The sequence below is a fragment of the Camelina sativa genome, chromosome 3 (assembly GCF_000633955.1).
Source record: "Camelina sativa cultivar DH55 chromosome 3, Cs, whole genome shotgun sequence".
NCBI classification, from domain to species: domain Eukaryota; kingdom Viridiplantae; phylum Streptophyta; class Magnoliopsida; order Brassicales; family Brassicaceae; genus Camelina; species Camelina sativa.
Window position 1 is genome coordinate 27,267,002 of NC_025687.1, and position 13,506 is coordinate 27,280,507.

Genomic DNA, 13,506 nt, shown 5'->3' on the forward strand with positions numbered 1-13,506 from the left:
TAATAATAAGAAAACTTTTAATTACAGCCTACAAGTAGTAATCTCTTTTTTAAAGGCAGTAAAATGTGAAAATTTTATTTCTTATTTTTCTTGATAAAGAACAGGCTGACAACCGATATAGTTAGTTGATTTAATCCCATTAACTAAAATTTCGTTAAGTATGATGTCCTAAGTGACATTATTATGATGTTTAATCATCGGTTAGCACAATATATGGGGAAGATTCTCATGTTTTTTCCTAAGATCTTTTTGGCTTTAAAATTATTCATATGCAGCTTGTGTTTTTAAATTGAACTTCTAATATTTTTCGTATCTGTCAATATGACTTAACATCTTAGCTAGATCCAAAACAAAACGACCACATGTCTTTGTTTAGAACCGTTTCTTTCATCAGGTGGTCTTCATCGTTTTTTCGTAATGTACATAGCATAAAATGAAATATATGGTTAGTTACTTGGGGAAAATTTGACTATAACGTTGTTGTTTTTTTTTTTTTTTTTGTCAAACCCTTTGTTTTCATTCATTCAAGTACACAAATTCAAGTACAAAGAGTTAGAGTTTTAAAGTTCAACATATTACAATAAAGGGCATTCCCTAATGCCATAAGATTAGAAGTAGAAAACATCGATTGTAAACCAAGAGAGCTATGAACCACGAGTTTGGGAGCCTATTGGCACATGAGAGATCAAGGTAAATCAATAGGCCATCCTTGGATAAACCAGAGGACGGATGGTTGGTCTTGGTCAAACGACGCTTAGACGATGAGAAGAGAGTCGAGACTTTGGAGTCCATAGGGGCAAAAAGCACTGCCCACAGTATCCAATCAGCACAGACTCGGAGGACTATGTTTGTGTAGTTGAGAGGAGGTTGCTTTAACATCCAAAGCAGAGGGATTAGATCACTTCGATAAAACGCTTCAAGGGCTATTTGGTATGGGATCCGGGTGATGAGGAGGGTAGAGAAGAGATGCTTATCATCATCATATAACCAGCATAACTGATAACTATCATTGAACCTAAAGAGTTCAAAACCATATGTACCACTATTGCTAGCACAGTTTGAGAAACATAGACCATAAAATCGCAGAGGATGATACTCAATCCGCAAACCCCTAAAGACAACTGCAGCAAGGTTCCATACAAGATGTGTGACTGACCAAAACGGAACTGGTGTTACCTTTCTCCAATGGAGTCTTCGACCATCGGATAATGGGAGACATGATAGAACTCGGCAAAGGAGACACAAGGAATGTGAGGTATTGGGCTTAACCTTGTTGTTATTGCAGGTTTGATGGAAGTTGAAGAACTTACGCCTTTTTTGGCTTAATGGGCCTATCCTGAATACTAGGTCCACTAGGGAGAACCCTAGTTTCAGGAAGAAGAGTCGCCGGTGATCCAGAATACTAACGTTGTTGTTAATATTATATAGTATTTTTTAATTGTCATGAAATTTAAGTCAAACTTTTTCGAAAACAACTAAATAACTAAAACATTGGCAACTAAACAATCAAATATTCAAATATAGGCTCCTACTGGTAACCATTAGAAGAACAAAAAGAAAATGAATAAAAAGAATAATGTGGAATGGAATAAACAGTTTTTGAAGAATGAAAGGTAAATCTGCAGAAAAGGAACAAAATAGTAAATGGATAACCAAACAATAAAAAGATTTTTAAAAATATATTAAATATTAAATAAATCAAATTTCAATGATAATACTAATACTACTTTTAATGTATATATAATGAATTTTATATTTGATTTCACAATAAAATTTGTAAATTAAATTTAAGATATGTCATATTAAATATTAATAATTAGTTTTAACCTACAATAAAAATTTAAGAGTAATTTAAAATATTTTTAATTTTTATTTACGATATAAACATGAATCTCTTATATTTGTTTTACTATTCATACAGTTTTCAAATAAAGCCTTAAGATTAGTTTAACATGAAATTCATATCAAAAATATTTTTTCTGTCAATACATTGTGAAATATGAAAATTATTTTATTACAAAATTGAAATATTATATATAAACACATTTTTTATTTATTTTAAAATAAAAAACGAATTTTAATATTTGTTCTTTTTTTGTTCCATTTGTTCCTCATCAGTTTTTGAGAGGAACATTTTTGTTTTATTGTTCCTTATTTTTTGAAGAATGTAGAGGAATGTAAAGGAAAATATATTACTTTCAAATGGTAAAAAAATTGTGGAATAAAGAAGAATGTGATATTCCTCCTCGTTCTTTTCCTAAATTGTGGTCACCAATTGGAGCCATAGTATTAAATGGAATCAACTTCTGTAAGAAAATAGAAAGAAAGAAAGGAGACTCTTACCACTATTAAAAAGCAATACTGCATGTGTGTATATATATACATATCACAATAACAAGTAGAGATGTAAAAATAAATAAAAAGAATAATTCACATATTGCAGAACTTATTTTGGTGCTATTTTAAGAATCTCCCTTTTATATATATTATGTTATTTTATATTTTACTATGATATTATGATCAATACAATAAAAGTTGGATGTGTTTCTCTCCAGTGTTGACACATCAGCTTTTTGGTTAAAGGAGGAGTTGACACATCAGTTAAAATAGTTAGCCAATCAAATTATAACGATTAATACAGCTCAATATTTTTGTCCAATAATAATCTTTCTCCATTCCACATCATTCTTTCTGTTTTCTGTTATGGGGTCAGCCCAATTACAATAGTATCCAAGAAAAACTGTAAAAAAACTCAAATTAACTTGTGTATAACAACTGAGGAAGGTGACCAACAACACACACTCAACACCAGAGGAAAGAAAGAAGACATCGAAACCCTAATCGGAGGTCATCCAGAAAAAAGAACAATAGTCTCAAACCATTCTTGAAACAAGTGAAGGCTGTGAGTCTCTCATATTTGATGCTATGTTTCTGATTTGGCTACCAAATTGAACCTTAATATTCCACTCTTTTTTTGTGTAGAAATTTACAGTATTTCCTTAATTCTAAAACTCAAAAGAATATTTAGATTAGAGGAAGCTCCCAACAATCCAACGAGTCAACGACGATCCAACTTAGCCCCATAATCCACCAATGAAGTGTGCGTTCAGACTCATTAGACGAGATCTGATCCTTGTCGCCATCAGAAAACTCTGAACCGTTGTTGTTATGAAACCTAGAACTGGTGGGATCATGGCGGAATCGAATCAGGGATATAGTGGTAGTAGCTCGAGTGAGTTAGTTGTGGAGAATATTGTGTTTAAGATAAAATTAAAATTTTTTGATTATTAGGCTAAAAGAGTTCGAAAGTTTTAAAGATTTGGATTTAAATGAAGCTAGAAAATTGATGGAGAAGACTCTTGAGATTTGAAAGCTAGATTCGGCGGCATAGTGCTGCTTTTTCTTGAAAAACAAAACTATAAAAACATGTTTTACCATAATTTTCCTCCGAATTATGATTTTAAAAAGTACAAAACAAAAAAAAATTATTAAAAAAACTTATAAAAATAAATCCGCAGCATAGCGCGGGTACTAACCTAGTATTTGTTAAATACAAAAATTTTTACAAAAAAAAATACATATATTTGTTAAGAAGCTACGCTTTTTTCCGGTCCCATAGTTTATTATTATTATTATTTTGAGACAATACAGTAGTTAATTAGTTATTTAAGACCAAATTACAAAAGTAGCTAGAACAAATGAACCCATAACATAAACGACATTGAGAACAAAAAAACCTCATTTTTAAAGTTTAATGTAACGTTAATTTTCGTAGCGAAAAAATGTAATCGAAGAAGAATAATGTTTTCGAATTAGTTTGATACTTGCATGTTAACAACCTGATCATCACGACACGAGCAGCCCACAAGTTCAATTTTATTTTTGTGTCAATAAGTAATTAAAAATGATGGAATCTCTTTTTTATACTTACATAATATTAATCATTATATAGTTAGGAAGTTAATGGGTGTCGTGTCATTATTGAAGAATAATTAGTAGTACTAGTAATTAACTAAAATAATACAGTATACTCATATTACATTTAATTAAGCCAGGGTCCAGAGAGAGCATATGTAACGCGACAAAGGTGGGTCCTGTTCCACCACGTGGCAGACAAAAATAAGATTTCTATCGAACATGGATTCAATTCCCGTATTCTTCTTTTAACGTATGCGAATTACATTTCCGTTTTTTTTCTTACACTTATGTGTGTATATATTCTAATGAAAATCATGTGCACACAATATGAAAAAAAAAAATTGTCTATTACATTAACATTAGATTTAAATATATTGAATAAAAATAAATAATTAGCTAATTTAATCCAATAAATTATATTATTGGAGCCGAGAATATCATGTAAATGTCCCAACTGCCGCAGTTACAACGTTTTTTTTTTCTTAGGGATCTACTTGTACCATTTCTGTTTGTATTACAATGGTGTTTGTGTTGTGTTGTGTTGTTTTTTTAGCTTTTGTTTTTTTTCGCACTATTTGTATTTCTCTGTAATTTTTATCATAAACTTGCAAAATAGTATAAACTAATTCACATTAATTTAAAGAATTGTATATATATTACCTAGGGCAAGGTATAGTATAGTAATCTTGATGTAAAGGTCGGCTAAACTGTGGTTTTGGGCGGTCGCTTTAGCTTCTTCGTTCTTTTTTATAAAAATCAATTTTGCATATGCCATTAGTAGTCCATTATCAAAATAGTAATAACAATAGTATTATTAATAATAATTATTAGTATTATTATCATTATGCCATTTGCTAGCTGTTATGTACTTCCCATTTAATTTTGTATATATGGATCCGGTCAAACAAGGTTATGAAGCATTAATGTACTTGAATTTATTGTCACTGCCAAAAGGTTAAAAAAAATCTAACATTTCCTTTGGAGATATGTCTGCATTCATAATACTGATACTAGGGTGAGTGAACTAGATATAACATTTCTCGTTATAGCTGTTTTTTTTTTTTTGTGTGGAGAAGCTTTTTCCATGTTAGATTGTACAGTACTTTTGTAAATTACACATCTCTGTAAAGAGTTTTGATAATTTGATGTCAAACAAATAAAAAAATTTAGTTTTCGAGCTATGTTTTTTTATTGAAGGTTTTGTGTAATTAATGAATTAGTTCCATAGGATTTGAAGACGATTTATGACGTTTGGAACATTGAATTGAACGGCTTAATTACGTTGGGCAGTCAGTAGTGAAGCACCTACGAAAAAGGCATTACGTTGTTCGACGTGACAACGATAGAAAAATAGAACAATCCATAACGTTTCATATGCTATTGAGCCTGTTATATAACAAATTAACAACCCATAAACTTTCGTATAAAACAATCCAATTTTCTTTTATATGATTATACCATATATAAAAATGACATAAGATGCTAATTCTTCAGGACTTTAGCCGACAAGCCGTTACTCCTTCGTTAATCTTAAAAAAAACAAAAAAATATTATCTTCTCTTTTTTTTTTCTTAAAAAATAAAAAAATGCTTACTCTCCACAGAAACCCAATGCAATATTACAAAACAACGTTTGTTAATTACAGTATTTGGTTGCCAGCCAACGTTCTCTTTTTATAAAAAACACTACTCCATTTTCAACTCAAAATTGCAAACCAACCTTTTCTTTTTTACTCTCCAACCAATCTACCCGTCAAAATATTAAAATGATAAGAATTATATAAATGTTGAACGTATAGCATTGAATAGTATAACACATAAAATTTCTGCTATAAGAATTAATTTCTCTTAAAACGTAATTCTATATAGATGGGAAGAAAAAAAAAACCATGTGCTTGCTTACACACCAAAAACAATTACAATCCGAGTCATTATTATTAATTAAGGAAATGACACATTGGGAGGTCAAACTACATCTCATCTTTGTCCTTTCACACAAGTCAACCCTAATTTACTCCAAACACAAACAAAACGAAATTAAATAATCACTAATCAAACCATTTCGTTACTCATCTCCCCCCTTTATATATAACTCCTCATCATCACCTTCAACCTTAATAATACTATAAACAACCCACGAAAAAAAACCAAAGAAATAAAAACTTCACCCGAAAAAAAAAAATGGAAGACGACGTTTATTACCTCGACACAGATCTCGATCTCAGCTTCACCTCCACCACCACAGACCGTACATTCACCTCATCAAGCGCTAGATCGAGTCTCGCACGCTCAAGCCTAACCCTAAGCTTCAACGACAGACTCTCAACCGCGACAACTCCTTCAACAACCACTTCTTCCGCCGCAACAACACTCCACCACCGTCGCTACGATCCTCACTGGACAGCAATCAGAGCCGCAACAACTCTCTCCTCCGACCGAAGACTCCATCTCCGTCACTTAAAACTCGTCCGCCACCTCGGAACTGGTAACCTCGGCCGTGTTTTCCTCTGCCACCTCCGTGACTGCCCTAACCCTACCGGCTTCGCGCTTAAAGTAATCGACCGTGATGTTCTCACGGAGAAGAAGATTTCACACGTGGAAACAGAAGCTGAGATCCTCTCCATGCTAGACCACCCGTTCTTACCTACACTCTACGCACGTATTGACGCTTCTCACTATACTTGCCTCCTTATAGATTACTGCCCTAACGGTGACTTACATTCCTTGCTCCGTAAGCAACCTAATAACCGGTTACAGATTTCTCCGGTTAGATTCTTCGCCGCCGAAGTACTCGTCGCCTTGGAGTACCTCCACGCTCTCGGAATTGTTTACCGAGATCTCAAACCGGAGAATATCTTGATTTGTGAAGATGGACACATCATGCTCTCAGATTTCGATCTCTGTTTCAAAGCCGACGTAGTTCCAACTTTCCGATCTCGACGTTTCCGGAGACCTTCATCTCCTCCGTCTTCTCCACGGAGGAGTCGCCGTCGAGGAGGTTGCTTCTTTTCCACGGAGGTAGAGTACGAGAGAGAAGAGATAGTAGCGGAATTCGCGGCGGAGCCAGTGACGGCGTTTTCGAAATCGTGTGTAGGAACTCACGAGTATCTAGCGCCGGAGCTAGTCGCCGGAAACGGACACGGAAGCGGTGTAGACTGGTGGGCGTTTGGGATATTCTTATACGAGATGTTACACGGAACGACGCCGTTTAAAGGTGGTACCAAAGAGCAAACACTGCGCAACATTGTATCCAACGACGACGTGGCGTTCACGTTAGAGGAGGAAGAGGAAGGTACGGTTGAAGCAAAGGATCTGATAGAGAAGCTGTTGGAGAAAGATCCGCGGAAGAGGCTAGGAAGCGCCAGGGGTGCGCAAGATATCAAAAGGCATGAGTTTTTCGAAGGGATCAAGTGGCCGTTGATCAGAAACTGTAAGCCGCCGGAGATCCGAGGTCTGGTAAAAAAGACGCAGGCACATGCTGGTCACGTGACTGCTGTCGTCACGCCACGGAAGAAGAAGTGGTTGTGGTGGGGGCTGTCGCATTTACTACGCAGTAAAAGCTTGAACAAGAGCAGCAGTAAAATTCAGAGCAATAATAATTACTATCATTATGTGGGTAAAAGCTGTAACGCTAGTGGCAAACGCGTTTAAGGCGTTTTAACCTTGAAAATATCTCATACGACTCTCTCTAGAGGTAGAGAGGTAGCAAAATTAGCAGTCTGATCAGTTTTGATTTTGACATATTCTTTTGTTGGTTCTGAAATTCATACAAGAAACTATATAAGTAAATTTACCTTTTCTTTTCCTAACATCATCTTACCAAAAGGTGTTCCAAATTATAAACTACCAAACGAGTTCTGGCGACAGGCATGCATACTTTTCTAGCTCACAAGTGGGAACAGAGAGATTTATATCTAAAATGGGCCTTAGCATTGGGTCCATGTATAAACAACCTTCCTTTTGTTTTATTTTGAGTGTAAATATTAGAGTTTTGGGAAATTGAGATTAAGAAAATCAGAAGCAAAGCAAATACACATTCAATGCTTCTGATTGGTCAAATGGACAGCGGATGGGAGTGGACAGATTGGTCAAATGGGAACGGCCAGCCTCGGGGTGGTATAAGCTAAATACGAATGGGGCGTCTCATGGGAATCCGGATTTAGCAACGGCGGGTGGTGTAATACGGAATGAGCAGGGGGAATGGTGTGGCGGTTATGCTTGTAATATTGGGCGATGTACGGCTCCGCTTGCGGAACTCTGGGGAGTGTTCTATGACTTATATGTCGCTTAGGAGAAGAGAATCACACGGTTGGAGGTGGAGGTTGATTCAGAGCTGATAGTGGGTTACTTAACGACAAGGATATGTGCAACACATCCGCTGTCCTTCCCGGTGCGTTTGTGTCATGGCTTTATTACAAGAGACTGAATTGTCCGAATTTTTCATGTGTATAGGGAAACTAATCGTCTTGTCGATGGATTAACGAACTATGCGTTTTTCTTTATGCTTAGGATTTCATGCTTTGGATGTTGTTCCTTTGGATTTGGCTTTGATCTTGGAGGAGGATGTTGCTGGACAGCCTCGGATAAGAAACATATGCGTGTAATTGTTTTTTTCCGTCTTTTAATAATACAATAGGGAGATTCATCTCCCTCTCTTTTACAAAAAAAAAAAAAAAAAAAANTACACATTCAATGCTTTGTCTTCTTTACCACAAATGTGTACCTCTTTTCATGCTCTACCTTTCTTCCTATTATACTCTTTCTTATATTTCACTCTTATTTATTTGGTTAATATGCAAGTTGTTCGTGTGATTTTCTTTTTTGTGGAGTTATATTTTTAGGAATACCAAACTATCATCACTTCAGTATATTTGCTTAATTCAAAAGGTACACAGTATATAAGTGACTAAGTGAGGGATCTTTTAAAAAGTTTTGGCCGGCTGTATATTATTTGTTGTTGGGGAAGGTAAAATATACATATCCAAAAGTAACTTGTATCAATGAACTATATATTATTAAAGCTATATATATGAGCATACAAAAAGTTTATAATAGAAGATATAAGAAATTATTGATGTTTTGATGATTCGATGAAAGATGAAACTATACTTCCTTGGAGAATCAAAAAAGAGATCCATGCAAATCCCAATGTCAATTAATGAACCAAAACTCAGACCATGTTCATCTGTTTCTTCTTTCCTTCGTATCTAATTCACCTTTTCCCCCAAGATTTTTCTTCTTCCTCTTCACTCTATATATATTCTTCAAACCCTTTTCTACTTCCCCACAACTCTCTTTTCTTTACCCACAAAAGGGTTTTTTTCTTTTCTTCATCACATTCTACACCCAAAAGTTTCAATCTTTTTATTTGTTCTCTTTCTTCATATAATATAAAAAGCAAAACAAACCTTGATTGTGGCAATGGCTGAGTTCAAGAGTAAGTTAAACAAAGGTCACGCCTTTACAAGCAAATGTGCTTCCTTGGTGAAGGAGCAACGAGCTCGTCTCTACATTCTCCGTCGTTGCGCTACCATGCTTTGTTGCTGGTACATCCAAGGCGATGAGTAAAGAGATTACTCTTCTCCTTAAATTATATATAACATCCCAAATGCTATAGATATATATATATACACACACATAAATCTATATATTATTATATATATCACCCTGTCCCTAATAATCTAGTTCTTGAAACTCCATGGAAATTGAAGCTCTCCTTTGGCTGTTTGGCAAAATCCTTTCACAAGAAACTTGACTCTCTCTTCTGATATACTCTGGTGCAAAACCCTTTTACAAGCCTGTCGTTTTTTAACCTGAAGGATCAATCTTTTAGGTTTTTTTTTTTTTGGTTTGCTTCATGGGTTACTTTGTATCAGAGAAGACAGAAAGAGAGCAAGAGATTTATCCGCTAATCAAGCCGGAGTTTTTATTGTGTCTGAGGCAGAGACACTGGAGATGCTAGTTCTTTAAGAAATGGAAGATCTTTGAAGGGTTACGGTTATGATTGGTTTCACTTTGGACCGGAGAAAACTGTTTTGTTTCATCAGCGACAATTCCTCTGTATAATTTCAGTTTTGTTTCTTCGTTTATAATATTGCATCATATTCTAATAAGACCAAATAAACAAGTCTATGGTTATGTTGAACCATATAGACTCAACATGTTTCTTTTGATTCCCATATATTCTAATAATACAACAACAGCTTTCACTTTTCACCACAAATCCTACAGATGATAGTTTGCTTAATCCAAAATTTCACGTCAATCAGATTTATCCCTCCTGCTCAATCCAATCCTTGAACAGCAACATCATGTAAATGGGAACGTTTAATGCCGCAATGACGATGATCATCATGATTGTACGTATCACTCTCTGGATCACAAGTTTTGTTCTTGATTTTGATGCTGATCTCATCAGAGGATCAGACCCACCAGCAGTTGCATTTACATCTGAGTTCATCACAAGCTCAATCTGTTCGTTAGTGTTCTTTCTAGCCGCTGATCTCAACACCGCATTACCCCTAGAGAGAAAATAAGAAGGCGAAAAAATCAAAACGTGTGTCTTGTACTGAGAATCCAAAGGATGGTTGATGTCTTACTTTTCTACAAGAGGTTTATCGCTTTGACGTTTCACGGGAGTTTGAAGAACTTTCTTCACAAGATGCATAGATCCTTCTGCGTCCCATACCATTTCATACTCACAGTTCTCATCATCGTTCTTCTCCTTCGTGACGTTGCTTAAAAAGCTTGACTTCATCACATTTGAGATACAGTCTGCAGCGTTGTTTAAGAAACTTATCCCATGATTTGGCCAGAGAAGGAGAGCAAGAAGGGACATAGCGAACAGAGAAAGGTACCTGGTAGTTTAAAATTAGACTCAAAAATTCATAAACATGCATCAAGACAATAATCATAAAGCCAAGAACCCTCTGATCAGGAACATACCACATGTAAATGTATAATTGGCACGGAAGAAAGCATAATTGGGTGTGTAACATTTTATCTAGATCAGATGAGTTTTGATNATATCGATCAATCACCTGTTGAAATGTGAAGTTATATACACATGATATAGGTCGCTGACAAATGTGATAAATTTGAGAAAAAGGTGATTAACGTAGTACGTCTTGCTTATGGGACGCAACCCTAGAATAGCCAACATCATGGTTCCCAGGGATGTAAAATGTAGGGATGTCCNTTATCAAAGATTGTCCATAGTGTTATATTGTGGCCATTACTTATTAATGTTACCTCAATTACAGATCCTGCTTCCGNGATAAAAATAACAAGTTAACCATTTGAGCAGAAAGAAGAACAAGTGAAAGGACAAGAACAAGGAGAGCTTACTCGTCCTCAGGCAGAAATGGCCCACCATCGAAATAATCACCTAAAAACAAAACAACATCTGGTTTGAAGGGCAAGACAGACTGAAAGAACGATCTCCGCATGTTTATATCAGTATAAAACTGAGCAAGCTCTAAAGCAAGTGTCTTTGACGACAAACGAAACGATGTCTTATCCATGAGCTGCATAAAGACACCAACAATAACAACAACAACACATAATCAGATGATCAAACTCCAAAAACAACACACAACCAAAATCGAAAAGCATTTGAAAAGCTAGTCACCTGGGGATCAGTAACAATGGCCACTTTAGTAAAATTCCCATCACTCTGTAAAGTAAAAAGAAAAAAAAGCTTACAGATATGAACAATCACAACTCAACAGTGACTCAAATAGCTTTGATGCAACCAAGCTTCTGCAGATCTATTGAGATTCTTTACACATTGACCTTTTAATAATGTTGCATCAAAGCTATTTATAGATCAGTGAAAGATTATATTCCCAATAATAGTAATACCGAAAATGTCGGATTTCAATTTCAAAGCTTCGATTTTTATAGACATTTTGCAGTAAATCTCGCAACTTTCAGAGAGAAATAAGCAAATACACAATCGAAGTCGAATTAGATTCACTGAATCCCCAAAATTGAGCATTCAGATATTAAAAAAGATGAAAATTTTTGATCGGAGAGTAGGGAGAGAGACCTTATTATGGTGAGGCCAAGAACAAGTGAATAGAGAAGGAACCCAGAAGGTGAACATTTCGCCGTAGAGGATCGTGGCTGCCCAAATGAGACATAACCCCACCGTGAGCTTGTGATGGTGTTTCATTTTTCCGAGCACCTGAATCTCCCCTCCCCCCCCCACCTCTTCTCGGCTTTGCTTAGATATCTGGTGATTGTTGTTGACCAAAAAGAGCGGTCAAGACGTGACGCGACGCGACGCTGAGAACGCCGAGGCTGCGGAATGTGGAGAAATCCACAAAAACGTCGCGTAGTTTTTAGCACTAAATTAAAAAACAGCAAGCATAGTTTTAGGGCCCTATCCTTGTATATTTGGAAATGGTAAATATATATATATATATATATTTAGCCGAGGTGAAAATTAGTAAACAAAACAATGGTAATTTGCTAAAATGACAATGAGTTTGAGAATATAAATTGTACTATATTATTTATAATGGTTTGCATAATTTAATTATATCTATTTCAATTAAAATTATACGATTTAACTATTTACACAATAAATTAAATATTATTTACTATATTATTCGATGTATTTTAATTTTTTCTTAATGAATTTCTACATTAAATATTTAATGGGAAGTTAACTAATAATTAATTATATTAATATTTCACCAATACAATATTTAGTAATAATTTTTTTTTATTTAATTTATACCGTATATCAGTTATGGTTTATGTGTATCAGTGTATGGTCCAGTTATGGTTAGAAGTACGGTTAGCATGTGATTTTGGTCATATGCCTATTTCTATTATTGGGCTTATCCTCATTCGAGCATTGACGATCTCTAAGTTAGGCCCATAAAAATTAAAAAGAGTCGAAATTCAGAATAAGCAGCACAGAGCACACACGACGGGAATCGAGAATCAATCATCATTGCTCGCGAATCGCGACAGTTTCCGGCTCACTCCAAGATAGGCGCCTCCTTGCTCGTATCGTTTCTGAGGTTAGTTCGTACATCTCAGCGGTCGTCTCTTCGTATTTTCCTCGATTCAGTTTACGATGTACGAAACTACATTGCTCGCGAATCTCGATTGTTGTTGATTCTATTTTTCGCATAGGTTTAGGGTTTTTTTTGTTTGTTCCTTCTGATGTTTAGATGAGCGAGATGATATCGATTTTTACAAAGGAAAACAGTGGTAGCCACATTTTTAAGGAGATGATTTGGGGTTTTAGTAGCGCGATTCATCGGTTTGTTTTGAGATAAATTTAGGGATTTCATGTTCTTCGAATGCTACTGTTTGGTTCTTCTTAGTTTGAATGGCTTTGCTTTATACCTTCTTTACCTAAGTTAGAGTCTATTTTGTAGTATGAATTCTCAATCAGTTTATACGGTAACCTTACAATGCCTTCCTCCGGTGATTTTTTTGGTTTTCAGGTTCTGCAAGAAGAAGTAAAACATGTCAGTTCTTATTGTGACGAGCCTTGGGGATATAGTGATTGACCTTTACTCGAATAAATGCCCTTTGACCTGCAAGAACTTCCTCAAGCTTTGCAAGT

At 35.2% G+C, this 13,506-nt stretch overlaps 3 protein-coding genes across 3 annotated transcripts in view; 2 read left to right on the forward strand and 1 right to left on the reverse strand.

Annotated features, from left to right (window-relative positions):
* LOC104778308 (serine/threonine-protein kinase WAG1-like) lies at positions 5,933-7,628 on the forward strand. The gene has a single exon (XM_010502727.2). It carries the CDS (start codon positions 6,099-6,101, stop codon positions 7,566-7,568), a length of 1,470 nt encoding a protein of 489 aa, XP_010501029.1. The 5' UTR covers positions 5,933-6,098; the 3' UTR covers positions 7,569-7,628.
* On the forward strand, positions 9,019-10,131 carry LOC104778310. Its single transcript, XM_019243975.1, has one exon. The coding sequence runs from the start codon at positions 9,339-9,341 to the stop codon at positions 9,483-9,485; it is 147 nt and encodes a 48-aa protein (XP_019099520.1). The 5' UTR covers positions 9,019-9,338; the 3' UTR covers positions 9,486-10,131.
* Positions 10,030-13,506, reverse strand: part of LOC104778309 (uncharacterized protein C630.12-like) — a gene marked incomplete in the record, with an annotated part of 11,829 nt that continues 8,352 nt past the window's right edge. Inside the window, 3 exon segments of the mRNA XM_010502728.2 lie at positions 10,030-10,438; positions 10,517-10,774; positions 10,863-10,941. Coding sequence (XP_010501030.2) covers positions 10,189-10,438; positions 10,517-10,774; positions 10,863-10,941 — 587 coding nt within the window.